At 48.2% G+C, this 23,461-nt stretch overlaps 1 protein-coding gene across 1 annotated transcript; it reads left to right on the forward strand.

Moving 5' to 3' along the window:
* LOC137162419 (disintegrin and metalloproteinase domain-containing protein 10-like) lies at positions 1 to 23,446 on the forward strand. Its single transcript, XM_067562220.1, has 16 exons — positions 1 to 100; positions 5,122 to 5,272; positions 6,960 to 7,078; positions 7,992 to 8,150; positions 8,646 to 8,737; positions 10,230 to 10,352; positions 11,669 to 11,761; positions 12,075 to 12,243; positions 13,188 to 13,348; positions 15,309 to 15,480; positions 16,324 to 16,468; positions 17,755 to 17,938; positions 18,871 to 18,970; positions 19,386 to 19,606; positions 20,042 to 20,138; positions 22,426 to 23,446. Exons 1-16 carry the CDS (start codon positions 1 to 3, stop codon positions 22,560 to 22,562), a joined length of 2,223 nt encoding a protein of 740 aa, XP_067418321.1. The 3' UTR covers positions 22,563 to 23,446.
* Positions 23,447 to 23,461: the final 15 nt, after the last annotated feature.

A 23,461-nucleotide genomic window follows, 5' to 3' on the forward strand; every position in this document is an offset into this window, starting at 1 on the left:
ATGCTATCGGTGGTGACTAATCCGGCTCCGAAGTTCCAGCCGTCCTGCTCAGTCGTCATCTCCAGTGGAGCCCCGATAGGGACGCTGCTCGAAGAAGAAGGTATTCACACTGTGCGGCAGCAACGTTTCTTTGAGATGCACAGTTGTGATAGCCTAGTGTGTGGCCCAGTGGATAGGGTGCTGGAGACGGGTTGTATTCCTAGCAAAACCACTGGCTTTTGAGTGACCCTGGACAAATCAGGTCCTGCCTCGTGCCTCAATTTCCCTATTTGCAAAATAGGAGTAACGATACCTCCTTTGTAAAACACTTTGTGATCATCTGCTGAAAAGCACGATCAGGAGCAAGACATTACTGTGTAGCACTTTGGGTGTTGTTTAAGTCCTACAGCCAAAGTTGAGAAGCATCCTTCTGTACCTGGTACCTGACCTCCTTCAGATTTCCTCAGGCAAGCAGGTTGACTTAGGAGTTTACCCCAAACGGGAGTGCCTACTGACCACAATAAAATCAACGTACCCTAAATTGTTTCTTTGGTTGATTTTATTATTTACACTGTACAACAGTCAGAAAAGACCCGTCAGTGGTTTGCAATCTCAGCTGCATTCAAAAGTGAATTAGTTAGATTGTAGAGCGACTCTCCGAAAAGGCGCTGCCATTTATAACTATATTGGGGGGTCTGCTGCATCTGAAAACAGGGATTGCGATGAAATTCAAGATGAGAGCGTATAGATTTTTCTCCCAGAGGTTGTAGAAGACAAGTTGCATTTCTCCCTGACTCCATTAGATGGCCATATCAGACCATATACACACAAGGTAGGAGAGGCAATATCTTTTATTGGACCTATGTCTGTTGCTGAAAGAGACCAGCTTTCAAGCTACACAGAGTTCTTTTTGATCTCACCCACCTTCTCTCTCTAACATCCCAAGTCCAACGTGGCTAGAACAACACTGCAAACAACATCTACAGACATACCTTTTAGAAATAGCAGCGGCAGTGGTTCACGTACCACTTGGTACCACATCAGCAACATTTTAAAGGCTGATTCGATAACCGACGACCCTTATTCAGCTCAGTGCATGTAAATGACTAACTGGTCACACGATGTCAAACAGCAGCCACGTTGAATTGCAGCCTGAGAAACCCAGCCCCACTGGAACTTGAAACTGTTTTGAACAACTGCAGCAAAAAGTCCTGATGCTTCATCTCTTTATATCCTTTTCCCCTTGACTATCTTGTCTGTTTAGAGCAGCGGTTCCCAACCTGTGGCCTTGGGGGCCAAAAGTGGCCCGTGGGGACTTTCAAAGTGGCTTGCCGCTCCCATCCCGCTGGCTGCAGAAGGGAGCCGCTGCCGAAGGACCCAAGCGGAGCATGTTGCCGCGGGGCTAAAAGACTGGTGCGGCTCCTTGATGGAGCCAAGGGGATGGAAGGTCAGTGCTCCCCTCCCCTGGCTGTAGCAGGGAGCATGGTAAAGCACTTTGCCTGGATCCCTAGGCGCCGGGGTCCCTGCTGGAGTCAGAGGAAGGGGATCACTGATCTCCCATCCCCCTGGCTGCAGAAAGGAGCCACTGTCTAGGAACCCAGGTGGAGCGCATGGGGCGACAAGATGCATGTGGTTTCCCTGCTGCAGCCAGGGGGACGGGAGAGCCTCCTCGCTGAACTCCTGCCATCTGCCTGCAGAGGGGGGCTGCTGGCGGAGACCGGTGACCCTTCAGGGTAGAAAAATTATATCTGTGGCCCTCGAGCCGAAAAGGTTGGGAACCACTGATTTAGAGCATGAGCACCTCAGGGCAGGGACTGTCTCACTGCACATGCCTACCGTAACGAGGCAATGTTCTCAGCTGGTCCTGTGGCACGACCCCAGCAAACTCACGAAGCACAGAATCCAACTGTCTTCTTGCCTTATTCCGTGCTGGCCTACACTTTCCAGTGATTTTGGGGGGTCCTCATTTTTTCGGAAGCCAAATGTGGGATACCTTGCAGGAGAATGATGCTTAAAAAGCGAGCACCCATGCTCTGAAAACTGGGGCCCTGGCAGGTGCCGCAAGCTGGGCAGCCTACGCCGACTAATCGCCTGTGAAAATACAGCCCCTACCTATTTTACCACCCAGAGCATCCACTGAAAAACATGGTGAACCCTGCTGCCACGTTCCGTATTGACAGGGTGAGTCTGAGTGACTCTCCACAACCCCCCCCAGCAGCTTCAGCGAGGGCAGGACACGTTTCCCAACAGTTCACAGCTGTTCCCTCTTCTAACGTGCCATCAGCTGAAGCTTGTAGAAGCTGTAATGGGAAAGTAAAGCAATTCTAATTCCTGCTAACGGAGACAGACTTATCCTATTGCTTGAAGGGCCAGCGCAGAGGGGTGCTTTGAAAATTCCCTCCGCTCCTGAGGAAGTCAATGGGCGCTTCACCACGGGCCAATATCTGAGCGCTCTGAAAAAAGTCTCCCTCCTAGAATGCAAACTGCAGCACGTATCAGCAAGTCGGTGCAAGCAGGGTCATGAGCGATGATGCGTTTCCCTGTGAACTATGCCTTTGGGTGAAGAATCCGTTTGCCTGACACGCCTGAAAGGGAACGTACCTCCGCCAGCGCCATGATTGCTTTGCAGTGCTTTAGTGTAGCGCTGTGCACCATCGCTGTCACTGCCAAAACTGGCGGGTCAGGTAGGCCTATTTTAACGCCTTTTTGCTTTGTTTGATATCTGAGAAGTGCAACATCTACGAGGCGGTTGATGAAATAAGCGCCGAGCGATTGTAAATGCCGGTGCCTCACAGCAGAGAGGCTGCCGGCAGCAGAGCTCTTTGCAAAGGAACCGAGCCAGGCTTTGTTGGGCTTGCTTAGCTGGGTCTCATAAGGGCCCCTGGGCAAGGAGGAAAGTGGTCTGCAAAAGTGATGGCGCTTGAGGGCGAGCGAGCACTGGTGTAAGTCAGGAGCGACACCGCAGCAGCCCGTGATGTCAGACTAGTGTGAAAGTGGTGCCAGAGGAGAACTGGGCTCATCCTTTCTCAATGCTCATGAGACAGAATTTTGAGGCCAGACCTAGACGTTTTTCAGTGTGTGCCGTTAAGTGGTCGTTTGTAGATCGTGAAAGAAGTACCTGATCTGCAACACATCGGGCCTGACCCGTGGCTTGTGAAAACGGCGGTAGCCCTGCCAAAGTCACCAGCTGAGCGGTCCTGCCTCCTGGCATTCCATGGGAACCACCGAGCTCTCCACTCAGACCCTCATTCCAGCTGCTTGACCCTTGTGTGATGTGGGTGAGAGTTGCCAGCGTTAATGCTTAATTCCCAGTGGTTTCAACGGCAGTTGGGGGCCTAAATACCTTTGGGGTTGTGGGCCTTAGTTCTCCTCAGGGTCAGACCTTTAGGAAACATTTGATCTGAGAATCAGGGAGAGCCGATAAACACGGTTCCCTACACGACTATTGTCACAGAGCCCCTTTTTCCCCAAGTGGACTGCAGTCTTATAAGACAGAGAGAGCAATAAATATTGCAGGACAAAAAGTGATTAGCAGCAAATGTTATGGAAGGAAGACGAATGAAGAGGGGACAAACAAGTTCACTTCTTGAAGGCATGCTGCAAACCTGGCCCATTTGGTCTGGACTATTCGCCTGAGCTCCCGCCTGGATTCGTAGGGATGGCGTTTTCAGAACTAAGCCCTCTGTCAAGGCCCTGAGTGTTAAGATTGAAGACTTCTTCTCCACTGCCCGGCACCTTGTGCTGTCATTCTGCACCACTGCAAAGTGCTTGGAAAATGTTACTTGGCGAATGGGTCTTGTCCAAGTGCAGGAGCTGCATTGGTTTTATTCCAGTTGGTTTTTAAACTAGCCCAACCCCCTGTGTGGACACTCTTAGTTCGGTTTATTTTAAACCCATTCCTAATCAAAATGAGCCTTGGTCAGACTGAAATAAGTACAGCCATGCACCGGCTTCACTAAATCAGTTTCAAATCACACCTTTAGTTATACCCATGTAACGTTCTCATGCAGGCAAGGCCAGGACAGTTGTGTTACACACCCATTCTGCAGGTGCCCATTCTGCCTCAGGTCCAGGGCCATAGGGGACCAGCTCCCATGTCCATGCGAATTCTCCATCCTCCTCCACATTCCTGGAAAGAAGCAGTTCTTGCTCCTCAGTTGGGGAAGCAAGGCAGCCTCTGAAACCAGCAGCAGAGGCGCTGAAGGGAAGAAGGATGGTGCAGTGGTTTATGACTCAGGGGTCCTGATTCAATTCCCTGTTTCAGCACAAACTCCTGTGACTTCAGGCAAGTCCAAGGGATTTAGCTGCCTAGCTCCTACTGATGTCAATAGGACTTAGATGCCTAAATACCTTTGAGAATCTGGACCTTGATCTGTCTGTGCCTCAGTTTCCCCATCAGTGACTGGGAATAATAGCATTTCCCTTCCCCACAGGGGAGTTGTGAGGATAAATTCATTAAAGGTGGTGAAGTGCTCAGATGCTAGAGGGCCAAGTCAGTACCATAGCTAGATAGAGACTCTCTCTCTCCAGCCTGTCTAGACCCCTGCATGGAGCAGGCCGGGTGGGGCTTCTGGGCCTGAAGTGTCCAGTAGCTCCCAACAGCTCTTTTCAGCAACTGCAAAAATCAGGTCCACTTTTGACACTAGCCCCTGGTTTATTTTTATCCAACTAAAAAAAAATGCGACCCGCTCCCTGCTTGCCTTCCCACCCCAGCTTTACTGCGATAGTATCTAGAGTGACGGCAGGTTCCCGGGGCACAGGGGGTCCTGTGCCCAGCCACGTGTTGGGGTCACTGAGGAGAGAGAGTATTGCAGGGACTTTGTGGATGGAAAGGGGAGAATTACGTTCGGGGAATCACATTCCTAAGCTGAAACTTTGAGCGAGGTCACTGCAACCTGTGCACAGGCAAAACTGATTTGCTTGTGCAAGGACTGCAGCCATGGGCCCTGTGCGGGTAGCCAGCAAGTCAGGTTTATCCAGGACAAGCAGATTTTTGTTGAGGGAGCAGTGCAGACAGCCCCCCTCGTTCCCAGTCCTGCGCTTTCACCACTAGACCATTTCTTCCTCCTAAAGCAATAGAGCCAATGTAAACCCAATAATGCCAAAAGCTGCATTCATTATGTCTTTTCCCTCCCTTTTTAGTAGAAAGTGGTGTGTGCTTAAGGCCATTGGTAAAGTACCAGGAGAAAGTGGCTTATGACAGCGAAGCTTTAGAATGGATGCATCAGAGAGCAAAAAGAGCCACAGAAGAGCATGGAAAAATCGTTCCGCTAGAATTCCAAGCATATCAGAGGTACGTTATTCCATCTGTTTGTGGATAGTGTATGGGTAAAAATCCTGCTTGGTTTAAAGTTACTGCGGTTTGCTGCCCAGTAATAAGCGGAAATCAAGGTGATCTGTACGGTATGGACCTACATCTTTGTTGCAGACACTGAGCTAATACATTTGCCTATTCTGCATTGTTTCAGATTGCATGCATGTTATTATTATTGACCATTTGTACTGTGGTAGTGCCTGGGAGCTCCAGTCCCAGACCAGGACCCCATTGCGCCAGGGGCTGGACAAACACAGAACACAAAGTCAGCCCCTGGCCCAGAGATCTTACGATCTAAGTAGACAAGACAAGAGGTGGATCCAGCTGGGGCAGTGCAAGGAAACAATGAGACAGTCGTGGTCAGCCTGATGGGCGGGGTGTTCTCAGCACACCAGCTGCCTAACGATTGTCAAGATTTTGTAAAGATTCAATAGGGACCAAGTTTATTCTGCAACCACTGAACGTATCTGAATTTTGAGCTCCATCATGTCATCACAGCAGCTAACCTAGGAGACAGTCGGAGCAGAATCTAGCACAACGATGGATGCCACAGAAATATCTTAGACAGAAAGCGCACAAGTTCTACTAAATGCGCTAGCTCTGCACATTAATTTAACACAACGCCAGAGCATCTTCCGGGATTGTGACGTCCACAGGTTCGTCCACACACTTGTCTCGAAGCTGTTAACAAAGATCAAGAGCTTAACAGTGGCTCACATTTCTGTTCTGCATCTGCAGTTCAGACTGTTCTGAATGAGAGAATTGAGGATGGCAATCTAGCAAGCATGGCTACCTAGCCCTTCATATTTTTGTTTTTGGAGGGGTGTTAACAGTTTTTAATTTAACTTTTATTTCCCCTCCCCCCCCCCCCCACACACACTTTCTTTGACTATTCTCTACTGTGTGTATGTGTGTGTACATGTATGCGTGTTGGTTGGGGGAGCAAAAGAGGTAAAAAGCAAAAGAAAGTAGATGGCAAAAACAAAAACCTTTTAAAAAAATTAAATTAAAAACTAATCGCAAATGTTTGTTCAGTTTCATTTCTAAATTTTCATTTAAATAAAGATAGCCATGAATGGAGAATGCAAGGATTCTTTCGTTCTTTCAAAAATATTCACAAAAAGGGAATTTTATTATTTAACCAGCCCTGTGACTGACAGATACATGAATTTTTCCTTAGTTCAAGAGGTTGAAGCTCATGCCCTGGTCCTGGGTTTGACCCTCACTGATGACCTTACGGTCTAGGGACATAACTATGGCCCATTACATCAAGATCTGTGGGTTTGCCTTGGCCCATTGCAATTCTCTCTACACCTTTCATAACGTCAAGAGTTAGGTAATACGATTACAGAGTTAAACAATAAAGACCATTGGAGGGAGAGGGACACGGGCAAGAGAGAAGAGAGAGATTTCCAGCTGAAGTGACCCATGAGATAGACAGGAGCCCAGATACCACTGTGACGTGCAGCATAAGAATCTGAATAGAGAGTTGTTGACACAGAGGCTGTGGCAGGTACCAAGAGCTGCATAGGAAAAGGCTCTCACACCAACCAACCAAGCGTGGATGGAGCAGAGGTTTGACTAGGCGCGTGAAGGGGAGCAGAGAGAGAGACACATGGCCACTGAAGTCCTGTGACTGATTCTTCACCTTTTCACTGCCTTCCAGGACATTCAAGCTGAGGTTAAGCAGGGACACGAGTGCTTTCGCCAAAGACTTTGAGATAATGACTCAGGCCACCTCAGAGCCTGCAGATGTGTCTTTTGTTTACTCCGGTGTCTTGCAAGGTAAAAATTAAACATGGCCGTGAATCCTTGGCTTTTCCACTGAACAGCGAGAGGACGGTCGAAGCGGGGCATGCAGGCTGATCCTCTGCCCTGACCTGGAGGAGAGGAGAGCTTGGTCTCCATGACCCCTTCCATTTCAAGTCTTTCCACTTGGTTGTGCGGCTGGTTGTGTGCTGCGGGCACACTAGCAGTATTGCACGGGGATCTGCGTTCAGTCTGGTGTTTCCTGCAGTGTTGGGGTCAGCAGGGGCTGGGAACGTTGCAGGGGGTCTGCACCATGTCGCGGGTAGGAAGCCTTTTGATTTGCTCTGGAGTGACACCCCCCCTTTCCCCCGTGGCTGGAACCTCAGCGGATCCAGAAGCCGGAAGGGCATTCATTCATTCTGATGAGGAGTCTTGAACGTGGGGGAAGCATGGGCGGGGGAGGAGGGGGGGACCTTTGGCGTTCATAGGGGTTATAGAACTGTGTGAAGCATGTGGATCCTAGCAGCTCGATGGAGTGGAGTGCATCGGGGGCTGCAGTGCAGCGGGTGCACGCGTGTGCCTGTTCACGGCAAGCAGGTGACTTCAATGGGAGGCATGTCCACAGGTGGCGAGGGGAGGGCTGTATAATACCTTACCAGCGGACACTGCACCAGAGATTAACTGACACCCAGGCAACGAGCAGTGCTGGAGCCCTGAAGTTGTGGGAAGCCCGGAGGACTGGGCTTGTTGGGGGGCAGAGGGCTACATACCACTGCAGTGGGATCCAGAACAATGTTACCTTTGCTCCACACTTGGGTGATGAGCTATCCTGGAATCCAGGGGCTCGGCCTACCCCAGATCCGAAAACCACGTTCAGTCGTTATTAGCAGCAGGCCCTTCAGTTAAAGCCTTTCTTCTCACTGTCTATATCTGGGTGCCTGCGAAACAGATGAGCCTGGATCCTTCTGCCACGGCGCCATCATCAATGGCCGTTTCGAAGGGTTTATCAGAACTAAGAATGGCACCTACTACGTGGAGGCGCCTAGAGCGTCCGTCAGCAACGAAACGTCCCCAGGCCATTCTCTCATCCACCATGAGAGCGACATAGGTGAGTCCTCAACTGGGCTTGGGGGTGACTGATCGCAGTAAAATGGTTCTTTGCACTTCGGTCTCCCCTGCCACCGTGGCCCGTCCCCTGGGCACTTCAATAACGCCTTTTCCCTCGTGACGTCTGAGGAGTTCATAAGCACTGATTTCAGTCATTAAGACTCTCAAACCCTCTTTCGATGGTGCATTATGACGTTCCGTTTTACACGCAGGAAAACGGAAGAGCAGAGAAGTGAACGGACACTCGTAAGGCATCCAGTGTCAGTGGCAGAGCTAGGAATGAACTCAGGAGTCCTGACTCCCAGTTTACCCTTGCTTTAGCCACTGGGCTTCACTTCCCTCCTCGAGCTGGGAATAGAGTCCAGGAGTCCTGACGCACAACCCTCTGCCACACGCACTCTAAATATTGCCGTGGGTGTTTGGAAGTGGCATCGTTAGTTTTACATGTCACCACATTGTGATATTTCTTTGAGTAACATCTGAATTTCTGCTCTAGATTATTCTTTTTTAGAAGATCCAGAGTCTGCTTCTTTGACTAGGAGAACACATCGGGTCCTGCAGAATTTCCAGCAAGAGCTAAAAATAAAGGTGAAATGAAATTGAAGAGAATCTTCTTCACTGGAAATGAAATGAAATGAATTTAAGCAATGATTGTGCTGCAAAAAATGACTGCCTGGGGGCACTGGTTGCTTTGAATTCACTGAATACAACATCTGTGCAGAATGTAACATGATGGAATTCGAAGGGCTTTAGCTTTTCAGAAGCACGGGACTCTCATTCCTAGCGAACAGTTATGGTCTGTAGGTTCCCAGAGGGAAAGAGACAAAAGGCTAATTACAAGGCTGAGAATGCAAGATGCAGATCAGAACTTCCTCTCCATTTGGGATAAGAATTGGCTGGTTAAAAACACCCTGAAACATTTCTCCGAGATCATTGTAAATTTTGACATTTGCAATTTTGTCAGAAATTTGAAATTAAAAGAAATATCTCCACACTGGAGACAAAAGAGGGGGTGGGAATTGCAAAGATGCCATCAACATCTTTTTTCCTGCTTTCCCCCACCGCAGTTCAAAATTTCATTCAAATTTCAAAATGTGAAACATTTCCACCAGCTTTATTTGGGAGCATTGGGGTGGGGGTGGTTGTTCTGGCCCATATTTCATTTAATCCAGGCAAAAAGATCCCTGAGTCTTGAGTCAAACTATAATTCCAAGCCCTGGGCCAGGCATCATCAATTTCATTTAATAGTTTCATAGAGTTTTAGGTCAAAAGAGACCATTAGATCATTTAAGCTGAGCTCCTGTATATCACAGGCCATTACATTTCACCAGATATATACTGAACCCAGTAACCATAGTTAGATCAAAGCATCCCCGTCTTCAGGACACTAAACTGTTGTGTGCCACAGAAAAAGATCCGGGGAGCCTGAACTGTTCTGTACCAATGCCCGACACCCCTGCAGTGGCAGGGAAGTGATTAGGTGGGATATGCCCAGATGATCCTAGCAAGTGACCTGTGGCCCATGAAGCAGAGGAAGGCAAAAAGCTCTTAGAAAAATGCTTCATTGCGGTTTGCCAACCAGCTGCCTGTCAATCTCTGGCTTCCATTAGACGCCAGTCAAAACTTTTCCGCGGAGCTTGGCTTGACGTTTTGGGTTGGTTTTGAAGCCAGGTCTCAGGATGGGAACTCACATGAGCTGGAACAAATTAAACGATTAATGTGAGTCCTTGTGGGGGTTAAGGAGGAACTTTCTCTGTGAGCAAACAAGGGCAGGCTTGTCCATTACCATCCACGTGTGCTTGCACTTGCCTCTGAACCAGCTAGTTCTGTCCACTCACAGAGGCAGGACGCTGAACTAGACGGACCACTGGTCTGACCCACTCGGTCAGAACCCGTGGCTGTCATTTAGTAAAGCGTCACTATTCAGCAGAGCATTAAGCACATACTTGACTTTATGCACATCCGTCAATCCCCTTGACTTTGCTGAATCAGGCCCTATGCTCTTTAACTGAAATTGCTGCTGTTTGGTTCAACTTTAACTGAGAATTTTCCTACCCATTTCTTAACTCTGTGCAAAAAGGGAGAAACCTTGGAGAGGCAGAGAAGGAGTTTGGATTACTCTAGGACGTCCTGCCTGCTCTACCTTCAAACCGACTACTTGTTCTACCAAAGATTTGGCACCATAGAAGCTGTGATTGCTCAGGTAAGAAATTTGGTGTTATTGATTGATTGGTTAATTAATTTATTTATTATTATTTGTTCATTTTCATTTTGCAGTCCACAAACAGCATTTGATTAATATCATGCTACTAAAATGCTCGTCTTGCTGTATAAAACATCACCACTGTAACGATGTTACAATGTTTAAATGGCACGTTGCCTTCCCTTCCATTCACCCACCACTGTAATGCAGCCACCTCTGGTGGAGGAATATGGCAGTTATTTAACAGTACACAGCCAACACTGTGAAAGGGATTAGGCCATATCTACGTTACAATGGCACAACTTCCTACATTGCCAGAAGTGGCTTTCTCATTGATGTAGGTAACCCACCTTTCCCATTGATGTAGATGGAAGCCTGGTGGATGGAAGAATTCTTCCATCAACTTCGCCGTGATTACAACAGAGGTTAAATCAGCCTAACTACAGTGCTCACAGAGGGAAATTTTTCACAGCCCTGAGCTCGGTAGCTAGGTCAGTCTAATTTTTAACTGTAGACCAGCTCTTAGAGATGTGAGCTGTAAAACTGAAACTACAAAGCAGCATCAGCTCCATGCATGCAAGGTTTTGTGGGAGCGTAACTGGGTTTGGACTCAAGAGATCTGGGGTCAATTCCTGTCTCTTTTGTCAACTTCCTGGGTGACCTTAGGCAAGTCCCTTCATCTCTCTGGCCCCCAGTTCCCCATCTGTAAAATGGGGATAATAATAATTCCTTTGTTTGTCTTGCCCATTTAGATTACAAACTCTGTGTTTGCCGCATCTAATGCGATGGGCCCTGATCGTGGATGGGGCAACTGCCCTAGAAATAATAACAACTCTAGTAGAGTTTTAGGTATATTATTGTCAGGGGAACTGCAACAGGGGATTCTTCTGCCCTGTGGGGCTTGCTGTAGTATTTTGCTAATGCAACTTCCATTAGATTGTGGACTAACCTTCCATAAGGCTGAATTCTTTTTTTCAATCATAGCAAGAATAATAAGATCTACTACCTGCATTTTTCTTTATGCTTTCTATCAGTTCACATGTGATGGGAATAAAAACAATCCTTAGCTCTTATCTAGTGCTTTTTATCAGAAGATCTCAAAGCACTTCACAAAGGACGTCAGTATCATCATCTCCATTTTACAGATGGGAAAACTGAGGCACAGAGAATTGAAGTGACTTGCCCAGGGTCATCCAGAAAGCTGGTATTCGAGCTAGGACTCAAACTCAGATCTTCTGAGTGGCACTCCAGTGCTCCAGCCACAAAAAGTTTTGGTTTTTTTTTAGTCGTATTAACATTTCTGTCTCCCCCCGCAGATTGCTAGCTACATAAAAGCTGTGAATGCAATTTTCGAAGGCACAAATTTTGGCGGTATTAGGCACATCGACTTCAAAGTGAAAACACTAAATGTAAGTCGGCTGGGCACTTAGGGCTTAAAACTCAAACGCCAGCGCAGATGGATTTCAGATTTAATGTTCTAGCAGGCAGCGTTGTGCTGCGGAGATGAATGAAAACTGGCATGACAAGAGGTGATTTGAAGTGAACTGGATGGCTCAGAGGGTCCTTCACTCTCAGGTTGCTCATTCAAATCTAATTTATGGTGGGTGCAATTACAGTGTTCGTTAGATGACCTCTGTGAAATGTGCCTGTAGAAACAATCTCCCCTGCTCTGCGTCACAGACAGTAACGGCCTGGCTCTCTTGCATTGTGTCCAATCTGCAGATAATCCAGGAGGACAATCCTTCTGGTTCTATGGAGTCTCCTTTTATCGGCCCAGAAATGCTCCTGATGCTGCACTCCAAGTCCAATTGGAATAGCTATTGCCTCTCCTACCTCCTCACTGACAGGGATTACAGTGGAGTTCTTGGGCTTGCTTTTAATGGACAAGCCGGTAAGAAAGATCTTTTTGATTATTTTTATTATGTTTGGTCCAGAGGTAAGCGGTGGTCATTATTATTACTGGAGTCACCAGGTGGCGCTGTTACACATTGTCATACAGTGTTCTTTTTCCTAGCCTGTGCTTAGTGTGCAGTGGTGAAAGGGGTGTGCTGTTGTTTGGTTTTGTGATGGAGGTTCATGTGGGGGATCTGTTGCAAATAGCAAGAGAGGTTCTTCTCTGAATGCCTCTAACTAGTGTTGATTACTGGAGCCAAGTTGCATGGGGCACTGGAGTTTGGACAGAGAGTTCTGACAGGGGCGTTGCCTGCATGCTGTTCGTGACCATCTCTGTTCCAGGACAGGCAGTATCGTGCCTATAAACCAGTAGCGCTAGGAAAGTGCACATGCTCTGCATCATTGAGCTCTCCTCTGATAGGAAACTGCCCTGCAAGACCCTGACACCCGCGACTGTTGTGAATATTAATGTAGTATCTAAAGGCCCCAACCAAGAACAGGGCCCTGTTGTGCTAGGGGCTGGCTGGGCATTGAGTAGAAGGCAGTGCCTGCCCTCAAGAGTTTACAGTCTAAGAGACAAGACAAGGCAAATAAACGGATCCAGCCAAATAACAAAGAAGGAGTTTGTCAAAAGTTACAATTTCTCCCCATTTTCCACTCACCTGACACCCCCTCGCCCCTGTCCAGCCGCCAGTCAAACTCTGGAAGCAAATAGAAGGGCTTTTGTTTTCTCCATATTAATTCAGTATTGGTGAAAGGTGCTAGATCGACAGTCTGAGACTGTGTCTTCCACACCATCCCACAGGCCCAGTCCCGTGGCTGGTCCAAGCACTTGAAATCTGCAGGAATTCTGCCTTCTGAGCCACTTCCAGATTCAGGTGCTTTGCTCCCTGCTTTTCCCGCTTACATCACCAGGGACTGTTGTTTTTCTTTTTGTTTCAGGTGACTTGGGGGGAATATGTTCCAAGCACCGGAAATTCCGGGACAAGGAGGTGTCTCTGAATATCGGGCTGATCACACTGCAGAAATATGGCCAATATTTGCCTCCCAGGATTCTCCATCTCGTTCTGGCCCATGAACTGGGCCACAGCCTGGGAGCTCCGGTGAGTATAGGCTGTGCATTACACAGGGGGCGTGGCATTGAAAGCAGAAGGAGGGGATGGCTTGGAAGCCTCCCCTTTGACAAACCGCCAAACCAGCTGTTTGGCTGAGAGAACTGCAATAAGAGGGTGCATTTCCCATGGATCTCAAAGCACTTCACAAACTCAAGTCAGTAACGTCACCCCCTTTCTACAGGCAGGGAAACGGAGGTACAGAGCAGATGCAAGCTCACAGAGGGAATCTGGCATAGAACCTAGGCCAGTACCTTAGCCACTGGCCCACTCTCATTTCCCACAGAGCTGTTCCTAAGTCCAGTAAAGTCACTGGGTATCTTTCCATTGACTTTGGCAGGCTTTGACTCAGACCCTGAATGGGCAGGGGATACACCTTAGTTTTAGAAATGCGTCCGAAAGAAACCCTGGTTTCTGAGCACCCCCAAACCTTGTGGCCTGGGCGTGTTGCCTCGTTTTCTCAAACTCTTGTTTCGAGGAAGCTGGCTGCAGGAGCCACCCTGCCAAATGGCCAGTGTTCAAACACTTTAGCACGCCTCTGGGAGGGCGTGTGTCTGGCGCGCCATTAATTAAATGCACATAAGTGGATGGGTTGGCATGGCTAATATATTGCTATTGAATTAACTTATTGGCTTGAATGAACCGAGTCCAGTGCTTTGTAATACTTTATAATGATTTGTAATGTGTAAAGAAACATGAGTTTGCACTGAAGGATTTACCGGCTTACTAGCTGGTATCTCTGTGGTACTGAAGGGTGAGTTTGCCTTGATTGTTTAAGCTATGCTTGCGTGCCTGCAGGTGGGGGCAGTGAGAGTAACTGAGTCAGAGGGGCTGACTTAGTGGTTTTACCCCCGGGTTTACCATAACTAGCCCCCCTGGACCAGAGGTTCATGTCCCAGCATTTTAGACTCAGATTCCGTAAGACAGACACATTGACGTGGCGCGCTTTGCTGAGTTGTTCTTTCAGGTGAGACACTAAAACCCCGGCTCTTGCCTGCATTAGTAGGCATTAAAGATCCCATGGTGCTTTTTGCATTAGCTGGGGCTGGGAGGCAGGATCTTCCTCGGGTGTTTGTCTTCCCTCGGGACTCTCAGCGATCCCTGAGATGCTGGAAAAGTGGACTGAAGAGAGCGGCAGTTTGCAAATATCAATGATGGCAGCAGGTGGCTGATGAAACTGTGCCGTGTTGGGCTGCTGTGTTCTACCCCTGAAGGGGCTGCATTTGGTTGAATGAAGTGGTCCCTGTGTCATTGCTTTATTATTGTTGTTGTTATTCATTACACATTGTATTATAAATAACATATTTTAAGATGCAAGGTAATTGTATTAACAACAATGCAATGTTGCTACACGGCCCAACTGAGATCAGAGCCTGACTGTGCTAGGTGCTGTATATACCCATAGTAAGAGACAGTCTCTGCTCTGAAGAGCCGACAGTCTAAATATTTATCTCAGGGTTTATTATCGTAGTATCTGAGCACCTTCCACCTCAAATCAATAGCAATAGCGAAGTCCCTAGCAGACTTCACGGAGCCTGTGGCACGTCTCCCTTTTTGGGGTCAGAACTCTGCTTTTGGGGTGTTGGCTTGCGTTTTATTAATAATAGACAAGCCAAAGGGTGGGAGGGGAAACTGAGGCACAGAGCAGGGAAGAGACTTGCCCAAAGGCAGAGCCAGGACTGGATTTCAGGGCCTTTGAGGCCTAGCCCTGTGCCTTAGATACTAGATTTCACCGACTCTCCATATAAAGTCTGTGAAACAATTTGAGATTAAATGTGGTATATCCATGTGTTGTTATGATCGTATTACATATTAATAACGTGAAAGGGTTGTACTGTATAGTAACATATGAGGGCCCCTGAGATTCTAACCGCATTTTTACGTTCAGACTATAGAATCGGCTCGATCTCTGTTCCTGTATTCAAAAAGTCTGATCTTCCATCTGTTTCAGCATGATGAGAGTGAAGAATGCGCACGTTTCAACTTCGACACCACGTATGGGAACTACCTGATGTTCAGCCATGCCACAGATGGATGGCAATACAACAACGACAAATTCTCACCCTGCAGCATTGAATACATTGGGAGCATTCTAAGAGCCAAAAAGGATCAGTGCTTCGTTGGTAAGACCCAGTATCTGTGTTTGAATTCTTTCCCCATTTTGCCTGCATGCATTGCAGATAACTCACTGGTTCTTTGCTCAGAGCTGAGGGATCTCTTCATCTGGGAAGTAATTTAGAATAAAGGGGTAGGTTTTGCTTCACTAAAATTGGAGGCAAGTCCCACAGATGATAAGACATTTGCAAAAACTAGAATTATTTATCCTGGAGAGGCAGCTGGATGGCTCGGCGATGGGGGGTGGGAGGGGACGTATAAATTAATGAATAGGATAGAATATTATGGTGATTAGACAGAGGGGGGGGGGGCGGATGAAGAGCTAGGTGTGCATAGGGATGGGTAGTTTGATTCAGAGAGGACTTGACTGAAGTATTTAAAATGAGAAGGGGAGATTGTTCAGTCTCTCTTTTTCAGCAGTACCACCTTAAAGGAACAAGGGGTTATTCCATGAAATTGAGGGCTGGTCAATTTAGAACAAAGGAAAGGAAAGGCTCCATCAGACACATTGTACACACTAGTGGAATCAGCTGCAGAACTGAGCAGAACTGAGTAATTGTAGGCCCAGTGGCAGCCTGCTAAAAGAAAGGTTAAGCAGAGCTCATGCATCAGGGCACAAGCAGATGGGACCCAGGGGCCAAGTAAGAAATTCTTCTCTTCCCCTGCTGGTCCCATAACACACATCATGGTATAAACGACTTTATGGCATTATTGAATATGAAGCCTCAGGGGTTTGCCCCTGCTAGATTTGCTGGTCCAATGAGCGGACCCGCTATGATCACATAGACAAGTAGCCGTCACAGTGGGTTCCCTTTCTCAACTCTTTGCCTGTTTTCCCCTCCCCCTGGCAGAAACTGACCGCCCCATCTGTGGGAATCAAATAGTAGATCCCGGGGAGGAGTGCGACGTGGGTAATAATGATGCTGACTCTTGCTGCTATGCTGCCAACGAGCCAAACGGCATCCGGTGTAGGCTAAAGCCAGGCGTGCAGTGCAGGTAGGTGTCTACTCAAGAGTCTGCAGGGGGCGCGCGTTACAGTCATACCGAAACGCCCCACCTGGCAGTTTGCTGGAGATGCCACAGGTCCCTTACAAGGTGTGTTCTGAGCGTGCAGTCCTGCCTTCCCTGGTCAGCAATCTCCATTAGTTCTGAGGCGCATCCAAGAGGCCCCCACATAATAAACCTCGTGGAACTTGGAAGCATGAATCTGAGCCCTTGCTGGGGTCTGAACCTATGAATCCACAGGGTCTAGGCATTTTCCAAGCTGATGTTTAAATCACTGAACCACCCCCTCCTGGGAGAGCTCAGGCGGCTTCTCTCAAAAGCCATTCAGCAGTAGCAATGCACCAATTCTGAAACCCCCCAGTGCTCCAATTATGGATGCGTGTTGTTATTATTAATTTATACCGTGGTCATGACTAGAGGCCTCTGTCGGGGAAGGGTCCCATTGCACTAGGCCCTTCATGAACATCTAGGAAATGACTGTCCCTGCCTGGAAGAACTCACAGTCGACAAGGCAGAGCAGGTGGACGAGATGAACAAACCAGGCGGGGGAGGGAGGCCAAGTAACAATAATAGGATGTGCTCAATTCCCACCCAATCAGAGCCCCTGCCCATCCCCTTACAGCCTCTGCACTGTCCCTGAGTCAGTATTGGGGGGAAAGTTTGGCTCTGGGTACAATTATGTTACCGGTCTTGATTCTGGAGGGCTCAGGAGAATTCCACCATCTTCCATTTCTACAGCACCTTCAACCAAAGATCTTGGCGCACCTTATAAATGTTCATTATTTAATCCCTGCGCCTCTGGGAGTGTAATATTAGCCCCATTTGACAGAGACAGAAACGGAGCCCAGCTCCTCAAATATTGACAAAATCAAGGGGAGTTAGCTGCCTAAATACCTTGGAAGGTCTGGGTCCAGGAGTCCTGATTCTCTCCCCTGCCCTTAACCACTAGTCTCCACTCCTCTTCCAGAGCTGGGAATAGAACCCAGCAGTCCTGGTTTGCCACTCCCTTTGCAGAGCTGGGCAAAGCACCCGCCCATCCTGGCTTCCAGCCCCCACTACTCAAACCACCAGACATGAACCATCTTTGCTAACCAGACCCACCTGGGAAAGAACTGGAAGGTAAAAGGTAGTTGTATGGGTCTCCAGCACTGGCCAGAACAAGGACTAGTGTGGGAGTTGGCCTGGCTCTGTTGTCATCTTTCAGTTCGTAGCCTGCTGCTCTGTAACGGTGTTGGTTATTTACGGCTTTTGATATGTATCATTTCTCGGTCTCCCAGTTCAAGCCAGGGCCTGTGCTGCAGCCCCGAATGTGTCTACAAACCCCCAGGAGAGCTCTGCCAAGAGGAGCTGGACTGCACCTTTGAGAGCACCTGTTCTGGACTAACGGCTGAATGCACCGCACCCCTTCCCAAAGCCAATTACACTCTCTGCAGCATGGGGACACGGATCTGCTTCAATGGGGTTAGTCCTCATAGCCAAACAAAGCACCCCCCAAGGGCCCGTGGCAGTCAGAGACACCAAGAGCAGGAAAAGACCAAGGACAATGGCCAGGCAACAACCCTGCTTAATGCATGATTGACAGGCCTGAATGCTTCAGTGCTGTAATCATCCACAGGGCATCAGGAATGCTGGCTTCCACCATGTTAGGCTCAATTAGCCTGTGGAACTCACTGCCACATGAGATCTCTGAGGCTGAGTTTAGCAGAAGTCAAAAAAGGGATTGAACCTTTATATAGCAGGAATTTCCAGTGTTACAAGAAGAGCCTTGGGAGGGATTTAGACCATCCTACATAATGACATAAACCAACCCTCTAATCAATGTGGGTGAGGAACAAACTTTCCCTGGGAGAGGTTATGCCAAAAGTGCTTGCTGCTGGGTTTCTTGCAACTTCCTCAGAAGTTGCTGGCTCTGGCCACTGCCATAGGGAAGATTCTGGGCTAGATGGACCCTGAGTCTGATCCTGGCTGGCAATTCCTGTTGTCACCCCTCACGGTAGGAGATGAAGTTTGCTCTGCCGCTGCTGAGGCCCTGCTTGTACTGTGGGTGACCAGAGGAATCCAGTCAACCAGGCACCTTCCACTGAAAACTAGTTCCAATAGTTTCTGCAGGTCAGGGACTGGACTTGGGGAAACATTTGTTTTTACTCCATTAAATGGAACCAGCATTTGCATGCAAAGATCCATCCCAATCCTTCAGCAAATATACTCTCTGGCACAGATCCTTGAAGGTTTAGATGTCTAACTCCTGTTGATTTCAGTAGGAGTTAGACGCTTACATACCACTGAGGATCTGGGCCTCTCTGCTCTCTAGACAGATCCCTCAGGCTGGGGAAACCTCCCTCCCTGCCCAAATAAATCCCATCGCTTATTCCTTTCCTTGTACGATACTCTAGCTCTGTGTCCGCTCCCTCTGCATGAAGCATGGCCTGGAGCAATGCGAGTGCCTCAGCACATCGATGAGGGAGAAATGCCACCTCTGCTGTCAGCAGCCAGGTATGCAATCCGTCTGGCTGCCCGAAAAGCCCTGGTTCTCGAGTGGGAGGAGAAGAAACAGCTTGGGGCAAAGGCAGGAGGAGGGTTGGGGGGCGAAGTTGCCAGCCTTACACCATCAATAGACTTTAAGACCCCAGCTGCTGTTCCCAGTGATATTTCCTAGGCAGGGGACTGTATTAGAATAGGATGCCCTGACGCTGTAACCTTTGCTGGCTGGAGCATGGCCCTATTACCTAGAGATAAAAAAGCAACCCCAAAGCTTCATTTTATAATAGGATTAAGGCTCTCCAGGGTGCTCAGCGATTCATTTACACACAGCGTGGCCAGCCCCGATGCTGCGGTATATTACAAACCAGCAGAACAGCACCTGTCGCTGTCGAACCCTAAAGCCATGTTTTTCAAACCACTGCTCTAGGCCGAGCGGACACATGTGCCAGTACGTCCTCTGCTCTGCTGGAGCATTACTTCAACGGCGCGCGGGTCCCGCTGACCCCCGGCACACCCTGCAAGGACAGGATGGGCTACTGCGATAAGTTTCATGTCTGTCGGCTTGTGGACGAAGACGGACCCATAGCCAGGGTGAAGAACTCCATCTTGGATTTCATCGAGCTGGAGGATCTATCAACCTGGATGAAGGTGAGCAGCTGCATGAGATTTTTTTGTTTTTCTTAGCCTCCTCCCTCCCCCAAAGTGACTAGGGCCCAGATTTTCATTGGGAATCAGGCCCCGTTGAGGATCTGGGCCTATGTCTGTGGATGTACAAGTCTGGGGGGAGTGAGTGCTTGAGATCTGGGATTCCTACTACTGACTCGCATGTGACCTTGGGCACGTCCCTTGCCTTCTCTCTATTCCACACCTGTTAAATGGACAAAACAACATCCTCCCTCACAGAAGTGCTCCGAGAGAATAATTGCTTGGAAAGCATTTGGATTGAGCGTGTATCACTGGGGCCGGGAGTAGATGGGACATACGCTCAGAGCCTGATTTTCAGGGCTCTTGTTGGTTCGCACTGGGCTGGAAGGTACTTGGACAGCCCTCACGATAGGACTCTGGTCTGGTTTTGTCCCTCAGACGCGCTGGTGGGCTGTGCTCCTGCTGATCCTGACTTTGGCAGCTGTGATGGCTGGCACCATTTTCCTCTTCGGAAGGACACTCGACAGCGAAAAAGGCAAGTAACTGCTTTAAGCAGCTCCTGCTCAGTCCATCCCGTTCCTTGCTTTCTCAAGCAGCGTCAGTTCATGGTCAGCGATCGCCAGCCCGGAAACGTTCAGGGGAAACTACAGTTCCGCATAGCTGGTGTTCTGTTCCACTGCCGCCAAACTGAACCCTGCTGCTTGGCTATGCACACAGCCCAGCACCCTCAAGGGAGCCACGTGTAATCTTCCTTTTTAAATGTTCCCACTTAATATTGAATTGTTAATGCTAAGGAGGCAGTAAACCAAACTGAGTTTTCAGGTGCTGCACACGGGCTGGGTGGTTGCTCCATTCACATTGGGCTCCCCCAAGGTCTTCCCAAGTTGAACATTGCAGACTCGGAGGCCATGGACTAGCTCAAGGCCACTTAGCTGTGTTCCCTCCCTGCACCAAACTTTGCCTTGCCCATGTACAGTTCTTCTCTCTCGCACATGCTATCTACACACACCTGCTGCTCACTGCAAATCTGCTCCCATAATTCAACTCCTGCCCCCACTCAACTAATGGACCTGTTTCTCCCTGCTCAGTCTGTCTCTCTTCCCCGTGTATCTGTGATCCAGTGTCACTTGTTTGTAAGGTACTGCACCAGAGATCTTGATCTGTATGCTCATCTCCAGCGCCCTTGTGCTCATGAACTACTACTCATAGACTTTAAGGCCAGAAGGGACCATCACAATCATCTAGTCTGACCTCCTACACATCACAGGCAACACTCCTGTAATAGGCCCATAGCTTCTGGCTGAGTTACTGAAGTCCTCAAATCTTGATTTAAACACTTGAAGTTACAGAAAGTCCATCATTTACTCTACTTCAAACCAGCAAGTGATACATCAGAGGGATAAACATGAGGGAGGGAGAGGAGTTATTTAAATTAAGGGCCAATGTTGGCACAAGAACAAATGGATATATATTGGCCATCAAGTTTAGGCTTGGAATGATATGGCTTCTAACCACCAGAGGAATGAAATACTAGAAAAACCTTACAAGGGGAGTAGGGGGGACAAAAAATCTAACTTGTTTCAAGACTGAGTTTAAGAAATGTATGGCTAGGATGGTATGAGGTTGCTTACAATGTCTTATCACCTATCTGCAACAGCTGTTAGCAAATATCTCCAACAGCAAAAGATGGGACATTAGATGGGGAAGACTCTGAGCTACCAGAGAATTCTTTCCCAGGTGTCTTGCTGGTAGGTCTGACGTACATATTCAGAATCTAACTGATTGTCATCAGTTGGGGTCAGGAAGGAATTTTCCCCAGGTCAGACTGGCAGAGACCCTGGGAGGTTCTAGCACATTTTACTTTGCCACTCCCTTGAGCACAGAATACAGCAGAGAATATGTTAAGAGGACACAGATTAAAGCCACAAGAGTTCCTCACATCCCTGGTAATCCAGCGCCTTAATGAAAGATCTCTGCTGGTTTTAGCACATTTATGTAGTTGCAGGTCTGGCATAGCTTAGCTGCCCAATCATTTACAGTTGTTCCTTTGCACAGTTTCTGTGCACAGAGGCTTCATGGTATGGACACCATTCTCTAAGCAACCCCTCGTATTGCCATGGGACCACTGAGTTATTTAGAGCTGCAGTAGCTGAGTGGTTACAGCACTTGACTACAATCCTGTAGGGTGTGGGTCTGGGTCTTGCTCTCTCTCACACCAAAGGCCCACCTCCAATTCCCGAACTGCAAAATAGGTAACGGCTCGGGCACTCAAACGTGATGCTGGCCCCATTGCTGCCTCATGCACTGTTGGCTGGGAAACTGGTGTGCCTTAACCCTTTAGGCTTAGGGGAATTTTGATATTTAGTTGTTAAATGTGGGTGAACAGGTTCAGATAAAAGAAATCCTTTCCTGAACTCACCCCTCTCCCCCACCCTTTCACTCATGGGTCTGAAGTGTCTGGAAACCTTTCCCCATTTCCAGTGTGTCACACTCTGACATTCCAGCCAGCTTCTGCCATGGAGGGGCCAACATGCAGAGATATTTCCAGCCTCATTTTGCAGTCTCCATAGAGTCAGAAAAGCCACCACATAAGAGGGCCGTCCAAATCAGAAGCAAACTGAGCCTCTTGTGGGTTTGCCCATGGCCAGTAGAGAGGGTCTCAGACAAGAACCCTTGCTCCAAACACCTTACCCTTGGCAGAGTTCAGCAGCCAACTACAAATCCAAATTTCACAACCGGTTGCTTTCATTCATAGGCCGTGTAGGCAGGCTGCTCTACAAGAATCACTGACAATGGTTGTTGCACTTTTATCTTATACTTAGAGGAGAAAAGCGCAAAGTGCATGGTCAAGAAGAACTCACTCAGCCAGCAACCTGAGAAAAGACAAACATTAATATACTGGGAACACGAGGAGCTCTACATTGAAACGACGCACCAGGAGTACGAGACTATAATATAGCAGAAGCACATCAACCTGATCCAGGTCTGCTCTTGGAGGGCATCACCATCCAGAACATGTGAGCATCACATTGGAGCAGATTTTTCAAGAGAGCTTAGCTCCCATTTAGGCATCTAAAAGAAGTGACCAGTTTTCAAACATGCTCAGCATCTAGCAGCTGCTGCTGAAAATCCAGCTACTCTGAGTCAGGACTCCCAGGTTCATCCTCCAGCTACTCAAACAATAGGTGTTTTACACATAAAAATATTCTTTGATCTGCCATTGACTTGCTGATGTACCTTGGCCAAGTCCCCTCACCTCTCTGTGCCTCCTCTTCCTGCCTGCTTCAAAGGTATGGGGAGAGCTAATGTCTGTAAAGCACTTAGAGATCAGCTATTAGAAGAAATATACATGAGAAGGAAAAAAAGTTATCCCACTGAAATCACTAACATTCATCGCTTGTGAGGCCATAAGGGCCCATTATGATCAACAGATTCAATGGGGACTTCATGATAAAAATTATTATTCAGTATTGGGCTGACAGGGCCTGGGATAAGGTGTCAAAAAACCCTCGTCACTCCCCCGGGTTTAACATTCTTAGGGCAGTGAGGGGTAAAAGCCCCCTTCCTCTCCATTTGACAGAGATCTACAGTACAGTAAGTTGTAGAATTTGTCCTGGGGCCAGATCTTTTCATATTGTTTGTGGCTAGTTAATTGTCTGGAGGTTTTTTTTTAAGTTACACAGCACTGAAATAACTAGAAATCACTTTCTAGACGGATGAAGTTTCCTATCTATCTATTTAGACTGCAAGCTCTTGAGGGTAGGAAGGAAAGAAGGGGGAGTGCAAAGTGGAGAGTGTGTGCGCGCATGTGCATACAGTGCCAGCATAATGGGGCCCTGATCTCCACTGTGGCCTCTA

This window comes from Emydura macquarii, unplaced genomic scaffold (assembly GCF_026122565.2).
Source record: "Emydura macquarii macquarii isolate MOO-44397 ecotype Brisbane River unplaced genomic scaffold, CSIRO-AGI_Emac_v2 contig_306, whole genome shotgun sequence".
NCBI classification, from domain to species: Eukaryota; Metazoa; Chordata; order Testudines; family Chelidae; genus Emydura; species Emydura macquarii.